The sequence below is a fragment of the Lynx rufus genome, unplaced genomic scaffold, assembly GCF_022079265.1.
Source record: "Lynx rufus isolate CCGP_SWC_20201006 ecotype Redwood Valley unplaced genomic scaffold, mLynRuf1.p SCAF_4, whole genome shotgun sequence".
Taxonomy (NCBI): Eukaryota; Metazoa; Chordata; class Mammalia; order Carnivora; family Felidae; genus Lynx; species Lynx rufus.
This window is the reverse complement of record NW_025814856.1, coordinates 150,260,295-150,285,195: the sequence shown is the minus strand read 5'-3', so window position 1 is coordinate 150,285,195 and position 24,901 is coordinate 150,260,295. Positions and strand designations below refer to the sequence as shown.

General features: G+C 41.7%; 1 protein-coding gene across 1 annotated transcript in view; it reads right to left on the bottom strand.

Annotated features, from left to right (window-relative positions):
• The window catches only part of EXOC4 (exocyst complex component 4), a 756,122-nt gene that overhangs the window by 195,569 nt on the left and 535,652 nt on the right, over positions 1 to 24,901 (bottom strand). The window contains exon 11 of the mRNA XM_047095756.1: positions 18,751 to 18,970. Within this exon, the coding sequence (XP_046951712.1) occupies positions 18,751 to 18,970 (220 nt within the window). The remainder of the gene's footprint in view (positions 1 to 18,750; positions 18,971 to 24,901) is intronic.

Below are 24,901 nucleotides of genomic sequence, written 5' to 3'. Positions count from 1 at the left end.
TCTCTGACTTCAGAGGTGACAAACTGACTTCTGTCACAGAGAATGTATACTTTTTACCATCCCCTGCTCTTCGAATCAGATCTGACAACAAGGGAATTTGGCTGATAACTGATGGTCTTTTTCCAGAGCACCATGGAATGTTACAGCTGGAAGGATATTCTAAAGAGGACCAGTATCCTCTGTTTGGAGATGAGAAAGGCAGGCCCAAAGAGGTTAAGTGCACTGCCCAAAGCTGCATCACAAGTGGGTAGCAGATCACCAAGATATTCCATCCTGGAAGGCACTTTCTCTCTTCTTTTAAATTTTGCCCTCCTTCGTGCTCAGTCCAGTGCCCGGTACACAGTAGGCATTCAGAACTTGTTTGTTCAGCGGCACAGAGATTCCAGTCCAAAGTTTTCTCCACCGTGCCATGCTTGTTCACGTTTAACAATGGATTAGTCTATCTTCCCAAAGAATCAGAAGTCGTATTTCAAATTATGCTTCCACACAGGTATAATTAAATCTTTAAAAGGTGGGATGGCAAAGAAATTAGAGGCTAGAGCATAACAGACATTTTGCAACCCGCGGATGCCAACAGCAGGAAGCCCACCTTGTGCCGCCCCCCTCCCCCCATAGTGTAACGGCAATTATATTCCAGGGCGAATAATACAATTATCTAAATGAAACCAGGAAGAAAAAAAAAAAAAGAGAAAAAAGAAGCAACATAAAAGGATTAGCTGTTCAAGGATTCGGGGTTGGAGGAGGGAGGGGGATGGATCCAGGCTGACAATTTCATAAAGTAGCCATCAATTATTAAAATCACTGTGACTTTTCAGACAGCATTCTGGACAGCAAGGGGAAAAAAACAGTCGAAAATTTTGAAAACCACAAATTAGGAGAGAGATGCTTGTTATTTGGTTTTGGAGTGAAATGTGCTCTGCCTTTAGAGAAAGGAGCAAAAAGAAAAGCAAAGTCACCCTAAACAGGAGGTGGTGCGAGATGTTCTTTTCCTGAAAGTGCCAAAGAACGGAATAGTTCCCTTATAGTTACAAGTGTTGGTGCTAAAATCCAATGTAAACAAATTACTCAGAACAGGAAAGGGGGAGAAGGTTTTAAATAATACGGTAGGTAGAAGAGAAAGAGAACTGGGTCAGCAAAAGAGGGGTCTGGATTCTACTCCTGGAGCTGTCGTTTATCAGATATATCACCTTAGACCATACACTTAACTAGTTAAGCTTCAAATTCCAGCTCTAGAACTCTTTGGGAGTCCAGACTTTCCGTGGTAGAAAATATCAACACTAACTGGGGAAAATTTATACTACAAGCTAACCACATACAATCAGAGTTAGGGCTTACACAGAACACGTGTCTCACGTGTGGAAGTTTGGTTACAACATTCCTTGTCTGCTAAGTTGTCTTTCTGCTATAGAAGTAAACCAGCATGTACCTACCTGTCCAGAAGTGAGGAAGGAGAATTAACATAAGCCTAAAATTTGCGCCAAGACTGGACGTATTTGCATTTGCTAAGCTAGCTCGACAGCAATTGATTGTTGCTACCCAGGTACAAGAGTTCCAGGTGGGTTAGTACTCAGGGGGTCAATCTGCTATAGTTTCAGGAGCCAATTAGCTTGGTTTTTCCTACATATGGTTAGCTGGGAAAAAGTAAAAATAACTTTCGATCCAGTCACTTATGATTATTTCTGTAAAACCACTCCATAAAAAGAGCAGACATTATAAATATATAACTAGTCACATAAATATTTAACTAATGCATTTTAGCCAAATATATGAACTATAGCAAGATTTTTAAAAATATAGTTACCCAGGGATTAATTAAAAACACTCACCAACTAAACTGTAACATTATAAATTACAACTTCTATCTGGATTCTTCTGTTTTTCACTTAAAGAGAAATCTTTAATTTTCTCATATTTATGTTCTGTTCATCAAAAAGTTTCTGATCACTTGCAGCTTACAAATTTCCTGTCATGCTGGGTGTTGGAGAAAGTTCTCTCTGCACTTACAATCTGGCCCCTCTGTCTACACTCCTTCCACTCTATTAATCCCTCTACACACAAAAAGGACCTGCTAACCGAATCGAGCCTCTGAGCTTGTGCTGTATTTTACGAATATGCAGGTGACTGTACATTCAAGAAGGATGTGCATATACCAACGCTTGTCCCCACTGCCCAGGCTGTAAACACACACATTTTTTTCTTCTCTCTCTATTCCATCTTCTTCACTGCTGACTGGTATACAAATCAGGCTCCAATGGGCCCAGCTGACCCTGTCACCTAACATTCAAAGGTGTGCAAACAGAAAGCAAGAAGCCCCTTAACAGACCCCTGGCCTCTCTTCCTGGAAATTTAACACAAAAGCTCTTCTTGAAAGACACAAGCTTAGCTCTTGACAAAGCAAGGATTCATTCCCATGTGGCTGGTTCCACTGGGTTTAGCTCCTCTTATAAGCAATCCCTGGGGGCACCTGGGTGGCTTAGTCAGTTAAGTGTCTGACTTTAGCTCAGGTCACGATCTCATGGTCCATGAGTTTGAGCCCCGAGTCAGGCTCTGTGCTGACAGCTCGGAGCCTGGAGGCTCCTTTGGATTCTGTGTCTCCCTCCTTCTCTACCCCTCCCCCACTCATGCTCTGTCTCTGTCTCAAAAATAAATAAACATTAAAAAAAAATCCCTGGAGGAGGAACCCCAAATCCCAGAATAAATTTACTTACTGTTAGCACTGAATGAGTTGGTAAAATTATTTTATTTGCTCTTTTGGCCTATTAATTCCATGTTTCCAGATAGCGGAAAGTCCCTCTGCCTTTTTTTTCCCTTCTAATGGGCAAGAGCATTTTTTTTTTTTAACCCTTACATGGATGTTCTCTCCTACTATTTCAGTTGGAAGAAGAAAAATCATTAAATTCTGAAGGTGTCTGTCACCAGTGAATTCCCAGGACTATCTTTGCAGACAGAAAATGTTGGTGCTATCTGACTCACAGCCACCTGACTCACCGTCTTCTACTGTGGTTGTAGCTGCAAGTCTCCAGCAGGGTGGTCTTGTGGGGGGAGGGGCCTAGGAGGAAAGGGGGAATTGGACAAAGAGTGTTTTTCCTGGAAAGGAATGCTAAGTATTTTTAAAAAAATAGAACCTAAGAGTAAGTTTTAAAATAGCACCTAAGAGTAAATGTGGGTATTTTTACTTTTGCCTTTTTCTTATATACAAGTTTACTCATCATATTCATAGTTTCATTAAAGCACTTACCCCCGGGGCAACTTTGTTTATTTGTAAGTCTGTCCTCACCACCGTCGCAACCCCATTCATCCTCACAATTTCTATAAACAGCTAAAAACAACACCCAACTGATTTGAAAACTTACGATCATAAATCTACAGGGTGGATGTCTGCGGCAGCTTTGCTCATAATCCCCCTGAACGGAAGCGACCAAGATGCCCTTTAATAGGTAAACAGATAACCAAACTGGTATATGTGTATCACATACTACATCCATAATCCATACCATGGACTGTTATTCAGTGATGAAAAGAAATGAGCTGCGAAGCCATGAAAAGCTATGAATGAATCTGATGCATATTGCTAACTAAAAGAAGCCAGTCTGAAAAAAGCTAAATACTGTATGATTCCAATTACATGAATTCTGGAAAAGGCGAAACTGTAGTGACAGTAAAAAGATTAGTGATGGCCAGAGATGTGGGGAAAGGGGAGGTGGGTTGAAAAGATGAAGTATAGGGATATTTGGGGGGAAGAGGGGTGGTAAAAACCATTTTGTATAATGCTGTAATGGCAGATATAGGACATTAATGCATTTGTCGAAACCCACAGAACTAGAGAGCACAAAGAATGAACCTTAATGTATGCAAATTAAAGAATCATTTAGAAGGCTAAGGGATCCCGGGGTGAAGTGCAGAATGTGACAAAACCATCCAGTTGTATTACAAATATATAAAACGACCTTCTTGAGAGGAGTAGGAGAAAAAGGTGCCGACCCAAGCAATTTCAGAAGCTGGTAGGGTATGTAAAACTATAGGCAAAAGAAACTGTACATTAAGAACTAGGCCCTAGCTGATCAAGCTATTTGTCACAGGGCATGAGTTAGTAATTCTGATACTGCTGGACGTATTTGCTGGGCTTCAATAGTTGAGCAAATGGATGGTGGATGGTGGGAGCCAGATTTTTTTTTACTACTGGAGAAGGAGGTTTCAGATAAGTAAGGTGAGAGGAGGAGGCCAGAATGATCCACACAGTAATGCGCTTGAGTTGGAAACATCAGTATGAATTCATTTTTAGTTAATATATACACATAAGTAGCTACGTGCAGAAATAGGTATGGATAAGAATATACACACAATATATAATAAACCATAGATTTATTTTCTCTACCAGCAGAGAGGACCTAGAAGTAATCATGTTCAAGTAGCAATAATCCAAGTCCCCAGATACTGATTGCCAATGCTATTCTCTAATAACAGAAGCTGGGGCTCCTTGGGAAAATGGTTGATTCTAGGACTGGGGCAGAAAATATACAGATGGAGCGTGGAGCATGTTGTAGTGCCAGAAAACAAGAAATGTTAAAAAAAAATCACAAAGATAGGGACACAGGAGGTACAGGTGCTAACAGAAAGAGCTCCCAGTGGCCAAAGCTGGAGCAACGTGAGCAATAAAAATACTGGGTTATAATCTGCCGTACACAGCAAAAATCCACAAGTCCGTACAACATAAATAAAGCAGTATTGTGTCATAACCTGCTGTATGCAGTAAAAATCCACGAGTCCGTACAACATAAATAAGCAGCTAAATACATACAAAAACAGAAGAGAAGAGACAAATCTCTCATGCGGAAGCTCTCCAAATAATTGATGCAAATACTCTACCCTCAAGGAAGTGGACCACAACTCCCTACTCCCCCCCGCCGTGTGGGGCTGCAGGCAGACTTCCTTCCAGAGAGTAGACTATGCAGAGGAGGGGAAAGAGCAACTTTCTAGTGGAGAAACCTGACAAACGCTGCCTCACCCAGATGCTCAAGGCTGACAGTGATAAGTCTAGTTGATAGCATCATGTCTATCTGATATGATGTGATCAGAGTGGCACCTTACCTCTGTGGTCTTCCTTCCCAAAACACATACTCTGTCGTCGAGGCATGAGAAAAACATCACACAAACCCATATGGCAGGCCTTTTTACAAGTATCTAACCCACCGTCAAGGCCATTCAAAAAAGGGAAAGTCTCAGAAACTGCTACATCCAAGAGGAACCTAAGAAGTCAAGCCCAGTGACTGTCATGTGGTGTCCTGGACGGGATACTGGAGCAGAAGAAAGACGTCAGGTAAAAGCCAAGGCAACCTGAATAACGTAAGGGCGTTAACAAGAATGTATTAACACTGGCTGGTTAAATGCAACAAATGCACCATACTAACAGAAGATGCTAATAACAGGGGAAACAAGGTGTGGAGTGTATGAGACCTCTCTGTACTGTCTTTGCAACTGTAAACCTCAGACTTGTTGAAATAAAAAGCTTATTTAAAAAAAAATATTTAATGCTACTTTTCTTGGCAAACAACATAGGCTGGCTTTTACACACCATATTCCTAACTGTGTAAGCCAGAGGCTTACTGTTGGCAATTTCTAGTGTATTCATTCACCAAAGGAGCACCTACTATGTGTCAAGAGATTTCTTTTGGCTCTAAAGTAAAACTCTGAAAGGATGGAAGAAAAGGAGATACTTCTTGTTTGAGGCGCAAGAAATTAACTGACAGGTCAGCCCTCTCTACATAGGCAGGCTGTTCATTTTGGTAAAGCCTGGGAAGCCATGGGCAAACGCAGCACGCAAGGTCACCAGAACACTTTTGCAAGCACCTGATTAGGCAGCTTTGACCTTGGAAGGACCAAGGGGAGAACAAATGAAAACATGCTTTGTGGAATAAAAAGGAAGAAGCAATTAAGCTCCTGTGGTTGAAACAGGGCAAGGAGGAGTCGTATGTGTCCGATGAAGAGAGGTACAGAAAGCCTTTCATTTAAGTGCAGCTATCTGAATTTGACTTTGTAGCTATTTGCAAGTGAATATACTCAGGGTATTCTGGACTCCAAAGATATGACCATCCATCATGGGAATAGCTGTAACCATGGAGGGAAAAGAAGCAGATAAAAATGAGGAGAAACAGAAAGGGAAACTGAAAGCCTAGAAGGATTTTTTTTTTTTGCCTTCCAAAAGACTCTATTTCCAATATGCACAATCCAAAAAGGACATAATGACACAGATAGCCTGTTAATGAGCTAGCTGCGTGTTGCCTTTTCCCCAAAGCAGGGCTTTAACTGACAGAGCTCCTGTGTGTCTAAAAAGGTACTAAGTGGGAAATATACGGCTTAATTTTTAAATACATGAACACGCTACAACCAATGGCTGCTCACGTGGACAGAGGTGATGAAGAACCCCACCCAGGCACTGCCTGGGAGGGCTCACAATCCCTGTCCCACAAAGTCAGCCTGTTTGGCCGATTATGACGATCAAAAGAACGACTTCAAATGCCAGGCTGAGCAAAATGTAGGGGCTCGCCAAACCTCAGGCAGCCAGGAAGGTCATTACCTGAAGCTTCAGTCTGAAGAGAACACTCACAGGAAACTTTTTTGCCTTCACTTCTAAGCTGGGACACTGGATCCCTGCCGTGGATGGCCTCCCTGACCCCAGGCTCGCTCCCTACCCTCTAATCCTGTCTGTGAACTGCCAAAGCCCACTCTCCCTCAAAAGCTCATTCTTCCGTTAGGCAAGGTCAAATCAGACAAGAGCCAAAGAACTCCTTTCACTAGAACTTTTCATGACTGTGCCTCTTCCTGCTTCATTAATTTTTTAATGTTTGCTTATTTTTGAGAGATAGTGAGTAGGGAGGGGCAGAGAGAGCAGGAGACAGAGAATCCCAGCTGAGCGGGGCTTGAACTCACGAACCTTGAGATCATGACCTGAGCCGAAATCAAGACTCAGACGCTTAACCAACCACACTTGACCGACTGAGCTACCCAGGGCCACCCCCCCCCCCCCCCCCCGCTTCCCTCTTTGAAAGTAAACTGTTCTGCTTGAAGTTTAAGACCTGCATAACAAGTTTTGTGCCCCTTGTTATTCTTATTTCCCACTCCCCATTCATCCTTCGCTCAGGTAGTCTAACCTCAACTGTCTCATGAACACACCTTTTGCGTCTCTACTTATGTTACGCCCCTCGTTTGGGTTACCTTCTCCTCTGTTGTCTCCATTTCTACACGCCCTGCAATGCCCCGTTCAGGACCCACAGCTTGCCTGACGTCTCTCGAATCCTCTAGTCCTCGGGGCCCTCAACTCTCAAACTGCAAATCCTCTGGAACGTTGCGTTCAGTGCTAGTTACAAACTCTCCCCCAAGGTGGTTTGCAGGCACGAGGAACTCCTATTCCCCAACTGGAAGCCCCTCTGAAATGGGAGCCATCCTTTATGGAGCCCCACATTCCCTTTCTAGTGACGGCATCGAGCAGGTGTTTAACCAAGATTTATCATTGAGTTTTATCTAGAATTTCAACAATAGAAATTACCCCACTACACTGCGTTGTCTATCACTCGTTCTACTAGACATATCCGATTTTCACCAGCCCATCTTACAGTATCTAAACTAACATAAATGCACGCAAGTTGATGAATAGGGCAGGATCCTTGCAAAGCCAGAGCAAGAACAGCTGCTTTATTTGAACAGTTACTCTTGAAGGGCCAATTAACTTTTCAGCTGAGATGCTCTGGTTTCTGCCTTTCCATTTTCTCACTAGAACATCTCCAAGCCAGAGCTGTGACACTCAGAGCAAAATTACTTAGGATAAGAACCTTAAAAATTGCCCAAGAACAGCAGTTCTCTGTCTCCACTCATCTGGCTCCTACTGGTAATCTCGCCAGATCAGCAATTCTGCTGCTCCCAAGAATGATAGCTATCATTTCCTTAGGCTGTCGAGCCAGACTTTTCTCTCTTGGTACCTTTTGATAGGATGTTCTTCCTTTTCTATAGCATTTACGGAAAAGAAATAAATCTGAAGATGCCTTTGTTAGCAAGTAAAGTCAAATACACTTCGGGCAAAGGCAGCTCTCTACGGATCTGAGCGACAGAGTGTTAATGTAGCTCGGTCCCTGTCAGCAGACCTGTCATAAGTCATTACCTTCTCTCCTGCTTATCCACCAGGAGTGGGCCAAGGCAAGATCAAAGCAGACAGCGGCCGATCCACGTCCCAAACACCCCAAACGAGCCCTGTTTCATAGAACAGTCCAAGTGACAACTGAGATGGCCATCAGTGGGCCTACCTTGACTTAGAAAGTAAGTTCAGAATCATCGTTTAAAATCCAGGGCTTATCCCTATATTGACGTCACTCTGAAGCAGCCTCGTGCTCTGACAAGTTTCATAGTACGAAGCTAAGCTGGTAAACACGTGTCACTAACTGTAATTACTTTCTCATTCAACAGTCCCTCATGACTCCTCTATCCACGTGGATAAAGCCGTCCAGCTTGCTCTTTTTAAACTGACCTCATAACCCAGATATAATAAATTCTTGAAAAGTTGCATCTAAACTAAAATGTGTTCCCAACACATTATGAGGGATGATGGATTGTTGAAGAAAACTGTAATTACAACTGACTTGAAGAAACACACTTTGAAATCGTTAATAATTCTCACAGGGCTGGTTGTAAAGATCTTCTACACACACACACACACACACACACAAACACACGCACACACATGCACGCACACGCGCACACACACAATCATCATTTTTGATCTCTCTGGGCACATGTGTATACTTGCTCACTCTCCCTCATTTCCCTCGCTCCTTGCTTTGCACAAAGCTACTTACAGAAGTCTAGTTAAGAAGGAACTTTCTAAGAAAACCATCTCATGCAGAGATAAGACTATAAAGATATCTGTAAAAATTCAAGTTGATCATATGATGTGCCTACTGTCTGCATATAAAATCACCTCTCATTTGCTCACTTCACAGTCTTTTTCATCAATAGTTATAAGGACAAGTTCCTATCAATAAAGGCAGTACTTACAGATTAATCACAAGCATAAGCCGGTCAATTTACTGTTCCGTGACACTACTTAAAGGAAACCGTTGGGTGAGTACTTTTAGAAATTGAACAAAGCAGTTACTTTCCCACTTAATTTATTTCACTTTATGTTCTGACCTTCTAAGATATTAAAAACCTGTGAACAACATCATGGTAAAGTCCTTAGGGAACAACTGGGAATTCACTTCTGGGGCGGCTGACGAATTAAAACGACCAGGTTTGGTCATGCTGTGAAACAAATACAGCATAAAGTGTTAACAGTAGAATCTGGATGGTGAGTGTGTGGGTGTTTTCTGAATAATTTTTTTCAGCCTTTTTAGGATTTTAAAATATTCATGATAAACTGTGGAAAAAATATTGCCAGGTTCTTATGCTGGTTGTCTAATCATGTATACCACACTGTCGGTAAAAACAAGTAAAGCTTTTCATTTCCCAGGAAACAGTTTTCATGCCTGTAGGTGTCTTTTTAGCACCATTCCCTTTAATGTTAATGGGTTTCTCTGAATGGAGGATCAGGTGGGTGTGTGGACCAATAATATCAAGACCCAACAATCCAGTATGTAGAGCAGTTCACAGAGCCCTGTTGAATACATGAGCCCATAAGGACTTCTCACCATAGTCTTAGGAGGTAGCTTGAGTATCAGTCCCCTTTGACAGATGAGGGAAGGGATGGGTGTCAGGGGAGACAAGTGGCTTGGGCTTGTCTAAGGTCACTGAGCTGACAAGACTAGATCCACATTTCAGGTGTTTTTCCCATAAGACATAACATTTACATGAGTTATTTTCCCAAAAGGCTATGAAGCATCGCAACAACATTTCACAAAAATAAAGTGTATTAAATCAGTAAACAGAATACTACCAAAAAAAAAAAAAAAACAAAAAAAAAAAACAACACAGGAAGACAATTTGAAGACACAAATGAACGTTATAAGATCCCTTAAGTCCCCATTGGTAACGAAAGATTTAATTTGCTCAGCTGTCTCAGAAGTGAACAGGTTGAGTGCTGAAAGCCCCAGTGACGACATAAACAACCAAAGACAAGAATAAAGGCATCTTCTACTCCATCGTCCTGGATAAAGCCTGATGCAACCACTAGTGGGTGATTTATCCGAGGCCCCCACTTGTCATAAAGAGACCAAACAATATTGCTAGTGAATAAAATAATAAGAGTAAAACTCAAGGAAAATCCCAACTTCAAACGGCGGTAAATTTGTATTTCTTTTGGTAAAGTGGGGCCATGAGCACCATCTCTCAGAATGTACAGGGGGTGAAAATCAACTGATCGGCTCTCTTTTCAACTTTACGATTTTCATGATGACTTCCAACAGACCTTAAATGGGACTAATCTATTTACGCTGATAAAAGCTGAATGTATTGTGGACCACAGAGTCGAACGGCAACAATTGCCAGCGATGCAAATACCACTCAAAAGCAACATCGCTCGTATTCACACAGTGTGATATGATGAAGATATTGCTTCTGGCTACACTTCGTTGGGAAACCAGCAAGAGGTTACCGGCAGCACCTTGGCTTTGGGCGTCAGTGTAATTATCTCTAGCAAATCATTATACACAGTAAGGCAGCAAACTGTGTCTATCAACCTTCAATGAAACCTACTAAGAGTTCCGGCAATCACTCAGCTGACCACAAACTTTCATTTGGAACCCTGTTGACACCAGAATCGAGACGGTCCTGACCCTAGTGCCTGAATGGCAACGCTTCTACACTGCTTCCTGTCAGAAGGTTTTCAAGGAAAATAGAGCAAATTAAATATACTGAGTTCGCTATAACTTTCTTCCAATTATCAGTGATAGTAGGGGAACGCTGTTCAACCCCACACACAACCTCGGAATGTGATTTTACTTGAAAATAGGGTCTTTGCAGATATAATTATGGTAAGGACTGAGATGAGATCAGGTTGGCTTAGGGTAGGCCCTAAATCTTTTTTTTTTTAACATTTTTTTTAAATTTATTTTTGAGACAGAGAGAGACAGAGCATGAACAGGGGAGGCGCAGAGAGAGAGGGAGACAAAGAATCGGAAGCAGGCTCCAGGCTCTGAGCCATCAGCCCAGAGCCCGACGCGGGGCTCGAACTCACGGACCGCGAGATCGTGACCTGAGCTGAAGTCGGCCGCTTAACCAACTGAGCCACCCAGGCGCCCGGGTAGGCCCTAAATCTAATGAGACTGTCCTTCTAAGAGCCACAAAAGGACACACGGAGGCACAGGGAAAGAAGTCCATGTCAAGATGGAGGCAGAGATCGCAATTATGCTGCCTGAAGCCAAGAAACCCTAGGACCACCAGAGGCAAGGGCCGGGGGAGTCCTCCTCTAGAACCTTTGGAGGGAATACAGTCCCTGGCCCCCAGAAGTGTGACTAAATACATTTCTGTTGTTTTAAGCCACTCAGGTTTGTGGTAATTTGTTATGGTAGCCCTAGGAAACAGATGCACTAATTTGATGGTCATCAACACCGAGTGTTGCTTCTGCTCCTGATAAACAATCAGCGGAGAAACTCCAGGAATAAAGAGAAAGGAGTCAAATAGTATTATCTCGTGCTGTCACACTAGGGTAGGGGGAGGCAGGAAACAGAGATTACTAGGTGGATGCCGGAGTCCAAAAGACGGTTGCAGGTAAATACAACTTAGTGAGGAGAAGAGATGTGGAGTGAAATCTAGACAGGAGTCAGCAGAAGTCTCGCCTATAGAGGCAAGAGTGAGGGAGTAGGCAGGTGACACATGTCAGGGCAGTCAATGCTGAAACTCACACATATGTGACACGGGGACAGAAGGAGATGTGTTTTACAACCATTACTCCACCTAATCATTAGAAATAATTCCTGTGTTCCTATGAGGCCTATTTCACTATTCTGGCTTTCTGCAGAAGGAAAGATACGTACAGAGAAGTTACTAATTTGGTCCCAGCCACAAAGTTATCAGCTGAAATTGCTGGGCTGTAAATCCGTTTGTATCTGATTCCAAGGCTTATGTACCAAGCTTGGTTCAAAGTAGCAAAGAGTGCCTTCCCTCATAAGCCTGACTGAATTGAAGAATGTCTCAACTATAATTTTTAATATACTCCTTCTCAGGGCAATAACTGAGTCTATGGGAGATCCAGACAAGTGGCCCTAATTCTGGCCGCATGTCGGGATCATCTGAGCATCTTAGAAAACACTGGCCCCACTCCTGATCAACTGAATTGAATCTCTGGGATGGGATCTGGGCAGTGATGTTTGCAGAAAGCTCCAGGGTGATTCTTTTTTTTTTTTTTTAATGTTTATTTTTTGAGATAGACACAGAGAGGGGGAAGGGGCAGAGAGAGAGGGGGACAGAGGATCTGAACTGCACTCTTAAGTGCTGACAGCAGAGAACCCGATGTAGGGCTCGAACTCATAAACCGTGAGATTGACAACCTAACCCAAAGTCCATTGCTCAACTGACTGAGCCCCCAGGCTCCCCTCCTGGGTGACTCTAATGGGTACTGCTGCTGAGAACTGCTGTTCTACACCCCACAGGTAAGGGTGGGAGGTGCAGCCGGCCAAGGAAGAGAAGGGTGTGGTGTTAGCAGGCAATCTAGCCACGTCACGTCTCAGAACAACTCTGACAAATACCGGGGCGGTGAGGAGCATGAAAATACGCTCTAAATGTTTCAAGAATGCCTCCATTCTTTCTTGCACAGCTTCTGCTCTTTTCCTCCAGTGATGTGGGAATCAGAGCCTAAGCATTAGGAAAGCTGCTTCTTCCTCTCATTCCCCGGCATGAGCCAGAAAACGGAGGCTCGTCCTGTGTTTGCAAAGTACTTTGCAAAATTCAGCAATGTGCTAGACTAGGAAGCAGCTTCTGCTGCCACTGCAAATATTGTTTTTACAATTTCTGGGCCTGTATGAAACGAAGCCGGATAGTTGTGTTTTTTTGTTTTTAAAGTGATGACTGCTGTTCGCTGCAGTGCTGAGAGCCCGAAGCGTTAGATCCCATTTCCTGACCTCCAGCTGGGCATGGTGGTGTGATATATCGCAATACTTCTAAAACTTCAGTCTCTGTCAACATTACCAGGGGGGCTGGTGAGAACAAGATTCCTGTAGGAACTTGGCATTTCTTTCTTTTCTTTTTTTTTTTTTTTAAAACGTTTATTTATTATTGAGAGACAGAGAGACACAGAGCATGAGCAGGGGAGGGGTAGAGAGAGGGAGAGACATAGAATCTGAAGTAGGCTCCAGGCTCTGAGCGGTCAGCCCAGAGCCTGACGCGGGGCTCGAACTCACGGACCGCGAGATCATGACCTGAGCCGAAGTCGGTCGCTTAACCAACTGAGCCACCCAGGCGCCCCGGGACTTGGCATTTCTCACCAGCTCACGTGATGCCGACGCTGATGGTCCAGGGACCACACTTTGTGTTGCCCTGGTACAAAGCGGTGCTTCCCAAACTCTAAACGTGCATGCAGATCACATCTAATACTGTATAAACGCATATCAGACTCAGAGGGCTGATGTTCTTTTCCACAGGTCACTCTCTAAGTAGCAAGGGTTTATAGCATATTCCACGGGGGGTGGGGGAGAATGTTTACTTGTACCTGTGTTCACAGGCTTAGATGCCCATTCATCAGTTTACCAGGTAAAAAGATAAAAACCCTGAGCATTAGCCTCCTAACTCCACCCCTCCCCCCTGTTTTTTGTTTTTTGGGTTTTTTTGTTGGAGACAGTAAAGAAGAAAGAAATTTAAAAACATCCCCAAATCAATGATAAGTGGAAGCGGAGTGGGTATTTCCTCGTGTCTAAGGAAGGAAAACTTCGTAGACGCCTACAGATGTATAAGGTAATGAAAGAATATCCACTTCAATGGACTGTTTCCATTAGCTCCATGCCCAGAATGCCAGAATGCTCATTTCTCTGGCTTAGGAGAAATGAGGAATTGCTCCTGAGAGATTTCCTTCATTCGAATCAGCATGCTTTGCCTTGCAACAAGTGGAAGCCATTTTGAAAAAACAAACAAACAAACAAACAAACAAGGATGGCAAGAGAGGAAGCAGACAATCAGACCACGAGGTATATTCAAATCCTGCGTTCATGTGGATAGCATCAGAGGAATAAGAATTGCAACATTTTAATTTAAGCATTGTCAACAATCTTAAACCCATGACCACGAATCTTGGGGAGAAAACACGCACACATCTGCCTTCGTCCTGAGAAAGGCATCATTAATTCATTCACTTGCAATCACACAACCACTCATCCATTTATTAAATATGGAGTACCTCCTCTAGAGTAGACACCGTTCTAGGAGCTGAGGATGTAGGAGAGAACCCCCTGTGAGAAATACTTAAGTTACTCCATCTATTGGAAAGCGCCTTGGGCACCAAGGTGAGAGACGATTGGTTCCGTGCTTTTACTTCTTACTCTCTTAAAGGAGTAAGAAATTTAGGGCAGTGGGTCCCTAACTATGGTGAGAGCACAGCCTAGCCCCCACAATCTGTTGTAGATTGATACCTTTATAAAATACAACAGATATCGATTAATAATTTTTTTAACCACAAAGATATACAAAACACAAATCCCAATCGTTTTTGTTATTAGTTTCGACAGGCAATGGCAAATTCCTTTAAAAGGAGTGGGAGGGGGGTGTCTAAATGCTTCCTCTCCAGTTCTGTAGTCTCACTGCAGACTGGTAACGAATAGCTTGCAGACAAGCATACTCCTCAGGCTACGTTCTGAGTAGAACTCATTTGGACACCGGACTCCAGGGTCAGTTGCCTGGGTTTGAATTATAGTTCTAGTACTTGCTAGCTATGTGACCGTGGGCGAGTTATTTAATTTCACTATGTCTGTTTCCTCCCCGTAATAAAAACACCACCCTGGCAAAGCTGTTGCCAATTCATGTAAGACACAAGCCAGTACATACAAACCATCAGAATAGTGTCCGGCTCGTGGCTAATGCTATTGAAAGTGTCAGCTGCTCTCATTACTACTATCTACTATTATGAATGCAACTGTTACTGTTATTACTACCAGTACTTTGCTGCTGTATAATTTGGGCCAATACTTGCACAGCTGTGTGTTTACTTGCACACCTAGAAGATGGTGTCTGTCAACTCCTCCTTCCTATTTCCTTCCCTTCTGTGAATTCTGTGCCTTGACAGTGAAATTATGGATTCAAAAAGCAGGTCATCACCCATGGAAATGCCCCCTCGTAACAGACTGTCTACACTGCCCAGATGCCATTTCAGAGCAGTAGGGACACAGGTCCTGGGGTTCTGGGCATGTTTGTTCATCAAACAAATGAAATCAGTCCTGACACAGCTGTCCTTCCACACCGCCCTTGGGGAATTGGGCTGGGCCACTGCTGTGGAACACTGGGAGCGGCCTCAGGGCACAGGTGCAGTCCTTTTCTTGTGGGAAACCAAAGGACAGTCAAGCAGAGGGAGTGACTATAAAGGACATTTTTAAACTGCGAGTAATTGACTACTTAACCCACCCGCATCTTGTACGCCTATGTGTATTTCTCCAAGCTCCCTTCTTAACGGTTGTTTTGGATTCTCAGCAAAAATGTTTGAGAATTATTTATTTTGCTTCAGATTAGTCACTTACAATTAGCTGGGAATGAAAATGTCAAGGTGACACAGAAACACATTTAAGGAACACTGAAACTTGACCATGGAAACTTACGTCCGAAAGCAATTTACAATGATTATAAAAGCGAGAGGATGTCTTAAGATGGGAAAGGAAAATAACCATCTCATTTACTTTTTAAATCTCATTACTCTGAGAATATTAAACAAATTTATTGATATGGCCTCACTAATTTGGATTCTTAGAAAATAAAATTTTTATGAAGAAAAGAAAGGGCAACAAAATAACTAAATAAGAGAGCAGGTGTTTGGGGCTCTGACAACAAATTTGGAGATTAATTAGTTGAATGCCCTTAGTTTAAAGATTTACTCACATAAATAGAATTCTATCTGGACTCGGGTGAAGGCGGAGTTCTCATCTTGCCTCAGAATGGAGTAATCGATTTAAAAAACAAGAGCCACACTAACACTATGGCTGGTGACAGGGTTGGGCGTGATTTAATAAGACAGCGGTAGACTCCCCGAGATGTCATTGAGCCGCAAAGTGTGGCCCTGACATGGCCCAGCCTGTAGTCAACCAGTTACGAGTTTTAATGTGTTTCTGCTACTCAAGCTGAAAATTATTATGTACAATAAGCCAGCCTCTTTAGTACACAAATCCTCTCTGTAGTACGTTGTTGCCTTTGTGTTCGTTTAAATTCAGTACACCAAAGCATATTAAAATTGCTCTGTGCTGTACAGACTGACGTTGCAGGGACATAAATACTGGATGCTTTTCTGAAGGAGAGGAAGCTCATGATATGGTCAGCCAGAAGCTAGAGAAAGACAAGGTTTTGTCACTCTCTGTCTCTCGTCTTCCCACTCTGACTCTGCAATTATTTCTGGCTCTCCAAACTTATCCAACTGTGTCTATCCATCCACCCATCTATCCGTGCATGTATGCACTTGTTCCATAAATTATGTATCGAGCCCCTCTGGCTGCCTGGTCCCGTACTATGCTTTTGGAACTTATGTTCTATTAGGAAAAGACAAAATAAACAAGTTGGAAAATCAATGAACTGATAATTATGGTAGTTGTGTGAAGATGAAAAAAAAATCAAAGTGTTAAAACAGTGACTAACTGAGGAGATCTATTCAGGATCTTGAGAAAAAAAGAGAACTCCAGGCAGATGGTCGAATGAAGAAACACTGATGAAGAGATGAATTACCGAGGTATGGGCAGTGCTGAAAGAAGAAAGGAGGGCTGGTGAGGCACCCAGAGTCTAATAGCAGAAAGTTTGTCATTAAGGGACAAAGAGAAGAAATGGTGTTACCAGAGCCCAGTGAGAGCTGCAGCTATGGAATGGGTGTCACCTGACAGGACCCCCGGATATGAGGGATGCACCCATGGCCGGAACAATGATCCAAAGTGGAGAGGAAGGAAATAAGAAACAACCTTAATCTCTCTCTTCTTTTTCTTCTTCCAATCTGCTGCTAGTGCCTCCTATTGGCCAAACCAGATCTTAAGTCACCTGGGAAGAGAGCTTTGGTGATAAGAGTCCATGGAGTTCAGTTTCAGTGTTGGAACGGATTGGGGTGTCAGAGGGAGGGAAGAATGTAAAATAACCAGGGAAGGGGACCTACTCTGGTAGGACAGTCAGGAAAAGCTGCCCCGCGGAGGTAACATCTGAACTGAGACTCTGAGAGAACAAGGTCCCAGCCATGCAAGAGCCAGCGGAAGAGTAATCCAGTAGGGGCAGAAGTGAGCACATGCCTTTGCCATTGTCCCTTCTCTGCTTCCACACTTAGTAGAGATCCCTCACAAGGAATGTATCTGACACAGACCCAGATGATCTGAATGTACCCTTTCGTAGGTGTGATGCTATTACTCAAGTTCTGGGAGAAGCAAATGCCTCTATTCTATTTTCTCAATACCACCAACGAGTTTTCTCATGGAAAAGAATGCTCACGGTGGCGCGTGGGTGGCTTAGTTAGCTAAGCGCCTGACTCCTGATTTCGGCTCAGGTCAAGATCTCATGGTTTGGGAGTCCAAGCCCTGCACTGGGCTCTGCGCTGACAACGTGGAGTCTGCTTGGGATTCTCTGTCTCCTGTCTCTCTCTCTGCCTCTCTGACCCTACCCTGCTCTCTCTTTCTCTCTCTCTCTCTCAAAAATAAATAAATAAACATTAAAAAAAGAATGCTCATAACTCGAACATTTGCCTACGAAAAGTCCAGGATTTCTATTAATTCTGATGTGCAAAGAAGGAAAAACCAAGGAACACATATATAAAGGCAGGTAAGGGCGAGCAACTGTAGCAGCTATAACTCCTTTCCATTTATACAAGTTTTCTTTGAAAGAACTCAAGCCTTCCACACTCTGAGATATCCTTGTTTTGTGCAACTTATTAAAAAATATGCCATCGTGCCCATCATTCTCTCAAATAAAGAAACACTATAAAAATACAATAACCATGTAATAATAGTTAATGTACATATATGAGTTAAACTCATACTAATACTCTTTTGGTTTTATATTTACCTTCAAGTCACTGGCTACAATGGATATACGCCGGAAGCCTATAAATCCAAATACTGACAAATTATTTTCTGTTGCCTAGAAACCATTTCTTTATATAGTCTATGTAAAATTTCCGGTATTAACAGGATCATGTGAATTAAATGATCTGCCTTTTAAAAGTCAGTTTGCTGGTGGGTTCAAATTCACTGTGAGCTAGCCAAGCTCACAGTAGGTCTGCCCTGAAATGGCACACAGGGTTTCCTGTTGGTGGTTGAGGTTAGGCATGGTAATTTCCTCTCCTTAAGTCCTGCATACTCCTGACACATTTGCCAGTGGAAAAAGAATTCCTCTCAAGGACAAGTTCCAGGAAAATAATGAGGAACTGCTTGCATATTAATGAGATTCACCACCTTCCATATTCAAAGCCAGCCACTTTTTTCTTATATAAGATCTTAAGGAATTTCCATTATCTCCCCATTCGTTCTAAATTCCCCTAGTGCCTGTCTAATTTATTTCCTCTTATTTTGTCTCTGATGAATATGGAAACAGATGGTAATTCTTCTTCTTTTTGTAATTTGTGTCTCCTGCCAATTCCATGAAAACTACTGATAAAAACAGTGAGTATATTATCACCTGTAGGAGAGGCCGTTGTACCCCCATCACCTTCATGGTGTCCGCATTAGCTAGGATCTTCAAGGGGTCAGATGTTTTAGTGACTCCTTCAATCTCCTTGTTGATCTCTGCCAGGACCTGATTCAGGAAGATGTTTTTGATGTACACAGTGAGAAAGTCTCGAAGAGGACACTGTTTGGCTGGGCCGAGTCCCAGGGCATGCTCGATCTCTTGAATAAATCTGGAAGACAACAGAAGAAAATGGTCGTTAAATATATCAGAAAAATAGTTCTAGAAATATCATAAAACGCATATGGGTATTTCTAGGCTTTGGCATGTCTTTCTATGGAGAGGTGAGGGGGAATTCCCAGAATTCTTAACAAGAACATGTCATTACTTTGTTATTTGTCTCTATAAGAGTTCTTTTTATTTTTCTAAGTTATTATTTCACTAATTGAATAGAAATAGGACAAAATAGAACACATGACTGCTAAACTGAAAGGGGAAAAAAGGGGTAACACCAAAACCCATTTGTATTGTTTCAAGAAGGAAATAAGAATACAAAAAACAAAGGCAGGCATGATGAACAGAAAATTACAGTGCAAATTTAAAAGCACATCCCCAAATACTCCGTATTTCTCACAGAGATCTTTATATGTGTAGATAGAAATGTGTTTGTTTTTTTTTAAGGGAGATTTGCATTTCCCTGATGATTAGTGATGTTGAGCATCTTTTCATGTGTCTGTTGGTTATCTGCATGTGTTCTTTAGAGACATGTCTATTCAGGTCATCTGCCCATTTAATAGGATTATTTGGTGGTGTTTTTTGTTTTTGTTTTTGTTTTTTTGGTGCTGAGTTACATAAGTTCTTAACATATTTTGGATACTAACCCTTTATCAGATATGTCATGTGCAAATATCTTCTCCCATGCAGTAGATTGTCTTTTTGTTTTCCTGATGGTTTCCTTTGTTGTGCAAAAGCTTTTTATTTTGATATGATCCCAATAGTCTATTTTTGCTTTTGTTTACCTTGCCTTAGGAGGCATATCTAGAAATTATGGCTATTGCTGATGTCAGAGGAATTACTGTCTGTGTTCTCTTTTAGGGTTTTTATGGTTTCGGGTCTCACATTTAGGTCTTTAATCTATTTTGAATTTATTTTTGTGTATGGTATTAGAAAGTAGTCCAATTTCATTCTTTTACATGAAGCCACAATGAGATATCACCTTACACCTGTCAGAATGGCTAAAATCAAGAAGAAAAGAAACAACAAGTATTGGTGAGGATGTGGAGAAAGAGGAACCCTTGTGCAATGCTGGTGGGAATGTAAATTGTACAGCCACTCTGGAAAACAGTAAGAAATTTCCTCACAAAATTAAAAAAAAAAACAAACCAACCATATGATCTAATAATCCCCCTACAGGATAATTACCCAGGGAAAATGAAAGCACGAACTCAAAAAGATACATGCACCCCTATGTTTACTGCAGCATTATTTACAATAGCCAAGACATGGAAGCAACCTAAGTGTCCATCAATAGATGAATGGATAAAGAAAATGTGAGATGTATGTTTGTATATGTATATGTTATAAATACACACACATACATCTACATATATATATGTATATATATATACATATATATATATGTATATATATATATACATATATATATATATATACATATGACCATATATATACCATACACACACACACACACACACACACACACACACACGCACACTGGGATATTACACAGCCATTAAAAAAGGATGAGATCGTGCCATTTTGAGACAACATGCATGGATCCATTACATTAAATAAAATAAGTCAGACTGAGAAAGACAAATACCATATGATCCACTTGTAAATGGAATCTAAAAAAGATGAATAAACAAACAAACAAAAAGCAGAATCCACACTATAAATACAGAGAACAAATTGATGGTTGCTGGGAGTGGGATGGGGGAGACTGGGCAAAATAAGGGAAGGGCAAGGAGATACAGTCCTCTGGGTATGGTATGAGTAAGTCACAGGATTAAAAAGCAGAGCATAAGGAATATAGTCAGTGATATCACCATAGTGATGTAATAGGACAGGTGGAAGCTGTATTCATGGTGAACACCACATAATGTACAAACTTGTCAAAATCATTAAGTTGTACACCTGAAACTAATGTAACATTGTGTGTTAACACTCAAAAAAAAAGGTGGGGGGAGGGAGGGAGAATGAATGGTATTCTTTTACTTCATGACGGTATGTAAGTTGGGAGGTTATGAAAGGGAACAGGAAGGGAGGTGTGGACAAAAGAGTACTTCAACCTTATTTGTAATGATCTGTTCCCTTTATTAAAAACACTTCAAACAAAGGGGCGCCTGGATGGCTCAGTCAGTTGAGTGTCCTTCTCTTGATTTTGGCACCAACATTATGGGATCAAGCCCCGTGCTGGGCTCTGTGCTGAGTGTGGAGCCTGCTTAAGATTCTCTCTCCTCCTCTGCCCCTCTCCCCTACTCGTACTTACTTTCTCTCTCTCTCTCAAATAAAAAAAAAATACATAAAGATAGAATGTTAGTAACTGTCCAAACTCACAGATGAGTATGCAGATATTTGTTAGGTTATTCTTTGTACCTGCTTTGCATGGTTTTGATATGCAAAAATTTAAGTTATTACCACCCAGTTAGTAACACCAGTCCTCCAGAAAACAAGGTTTAAATTCCAGTTACTACAGTAGATTAACTGTGAGTAATGGCATAAAATGAAAACTTTGCTGCTACCTCTTCAGTCTAGAAATCTCTGTGTAAACAATTGATGTTCACCATGATCAATGGATCAGTCTATCAGTGACTGATAACTGCACATCTGCCACTCATGTTCGGGTGACAAAGCGTGTACTTGTTTTGTCTCCTTGTCTCCCAGTGATAAACTCATGCGATATTTTACAAAAATGGATAATTAAAAGAGGGAATTGGCCAAAAAAGACAGATGTACAGAAAAAACAAAAAACAAAACGAACAGTGGTAACACTGGGAGTGGAATTTGGATGGAATGTAAAGGGATTTACAGAAGAAGCAGCTAGGAATGTTGACATCGCCTCCATCTGGCAAAGGAACACAACCAGAGGGAAGGAGAATTTATTCACCTCACCAGGGAGAAAGCCTTTGTGGCAAAAGGGATGAAAACATCCCGGAGGAAGTGCTGTGGCCCCAACTGCATGGTAAAGGAGCTCTTGAAGATGTTTCATGACATTGAAAAGCAAAAAATAAAATGCTGGCAGATCCAGACTTAAAGGAGGTATGACATTTCCCCAACACCTACAAAAGGTGCTCACTGTGTATCGTAAAGCACAGGATGAAAAGAAGGTGTTCAAAGTACTCTGATAGGATTTTAACGAAGAAATGAAATACTAATATGAAAACATATTAGTTTTCTTTTTTTTTTTTCATTTTTGGACAAATTTATAACCGCCAGCAAGGGACTTATTCATGTTTTGGCAAAAACTTCCTAAAGTCGAGAAAGAATTGTGATTTACCCCATTGACTAAGATTGCTTTGCATGGTGATTTTTACAGTTCTACAATGTTATGCAAAGCAAGGACTGTGTTGTATTTTAAATTTTCTTCCAAAAAAAATGTAGAGGGAGATGAAGTGAAATCAAATCAAATGAAATAAAGACAAAAACTGAATGATTAACTGGGAAGATATATTTGCAACTTCTATCACAGATGAGTCAGGAAAAAAAAAAAAACCAACAACTTAGTGCAAAAATGACCAAAGGACAGGAAAAGACGGTTTACGGTAAAAAGGAATACAGTGGCCACTAAACATAAGAAAATATTCTTAACTTTGTTCCTAATGAAAAAAATGAGAAGTAAACTATACTGAGGTGCCATTTTTTATAACCATGCATTGATCAAATCCCCAAAATTTGAAAACGTGCTCTTTTGGCGTATGTGTGGGAAAGAGGCATTCTCACGTATTGTTGATGGGAATGAAAAATGGTGCAACCCTCACGAAGGGCAAGTTGGAATCATCACTCAAAATTACAAATGCACTTCCTTTTGACCCAGAAATCCCACTTCTGGGAAATTCTTCTGACAGCTATTTCTAAATATGATTACACAGATCAGTGTAGCATTGTTTTTACAGCAAAGGACAAAAGAATCCATCATTTAGGGATTAATCAAATAAACTATGGCGTATCTACAGTAACCTCAACCCCCAAACGTGGAAGCTTCTGATGCACTAACGTGAAAAGATCTCCAAGATAAATTGTTCAGTGAGAAACGCACGCTGCAGATCAATATGTATTTAGTAGTATTCATTACGCTGACCTTTCTGTAAAAATTATATACCCTCCTTTGTTTATTTTATGATAAAGACATCCTGACAGGACTCACAAAGGTCTAATCCAAGTGAGTACCTGTAGGAAGCAGGGGACGAGTGGGGTCTGCAAGAGGAGTGGGAATAAGACTTTTTTCAATTATGACTTTTAATAATTGCTTGATTTTTTTAAAGATCAAACTGGCTTTATTCAACAATTTATGAATCAGCATCCCATCTAGTAAATAGGAAAGAGCGCTTACAATCATCGGATTTTTAAAGACCATGAATGTATTACTCAAATAAAATTAAATTAGAAAATTAAAAAGAAATTACCTACATATACCAAAGACTGTACTTCATAAATGGCTTTCTAATTAGGCCACATGTGAAGTTTGGTGGGGCGCCTGGGTGGCTCAGTTGGTTAAGCGTCCAACTTTTGCTCAGGTCAAGATCACATGGTTCATGAGTTCGAGCCCCCTGACAGGCTCTACGCTGACAGCTCAGAGCCTGAAGCCTCCTTTGGATTCTGTGTCTCCCTCTCTCTGTCCCTCCCCCTTCTGCGCTTTGCCTCTCTCTCTCTCTCTTTAAAAAAGAATTAAACATTAAAAAATAATAAAGAAAAAAAGTTTGGTGTAGAAATGTTCAGTTTAGCTGTGTGACCTAATAAAGGGTTTCCTTACCTAATACATAAACACATCACGGTTAATCTTGCATATCGCCAGTCTAACATTCCATTAACCTCTCATGAGCCTGCAACCTGTGCTTGCACCCAGAGGCAAGCACACAGCGGTTGGGCGAAAGTGAGAACTTACACATATAGGATCATCATAGCGATAGAGTAACTCAATGTAAGGGAAAGAGCAGAAATTGAAAAGCCATGGGAAACATCAATGAGGCCTCTTAACTGACTTTATCAACACGGAAAGGGACGTAAAAGAGTGACTACCAAACAAGACGTAATAAATCTTTAAGAAGGGAGTGAGGGGAAGAAGGTGGGGAAAAAATGAAGACATAAAGGGAGTTAACCGTAATTTAAAAATCTCCAAACCCACATCCTGCCGTGTTGACTCCTTCTGATTCATCTAATCCTGAGAAGTACCTGTCCCAGGTGCCACTCCCCACCATGCCAGCCCAGATGCATCCCTCTCTCCTTGGTCTGCCTCTAAAAGAAAACCACTGTTTTGAATTTGCTTATGAGTAACCACACCAAAGACCTTTGTATTTTATTTAATATTATGGGATTCAATCATCAGAATCCCTCCTTATTCTTTTCAACGGGACTTAGAAGAAGCTTTCTGAGAGGCACTTCCCACAATTTCAAAATCTTTACCAGATGTTAAAAAGAGATTTTTTACTAGGGGGGGCGCCTGGGTGGCTCAGTCAGTTAAGTGTCCGACTCTTGATTTCGGCTCAGGTCATGATCTCACGGTTCGTGAGTTCGAGCTCCACGGCGGGCTCTGTGCCGACAGCACGGAGCCTGCTTGGGATTCTCTCGCTCTCTTCTCTCTCTCTACTTCTCTCCCCCTTTTTCTCTCAAAATAAATAAGTAGAACTTAAATTAAAAAATTTTTCTTTTTGCTAGTTAGCCTGCTCCTAAACAGTATGAGAGAGAAGTCTAAATTATCCATACTTTCTTTTTTTCTAGTCCGTTATCTGTTTTTGGTGTCCCCCAGATACGAAGTTGCTCTGAGCCGCAATGATGGAGGGGCAGGGCTCCCATCACCTGTAGCTGACGGATTGCCTTCAAACACAAGTCACACGTTCCCCACAGCACGCCTATCCGTCTAAAAGGACACACCCAGGTTGCCGTCGTCACCTCTAACTCAAGGGGACCCGTTTGACATGTGTCC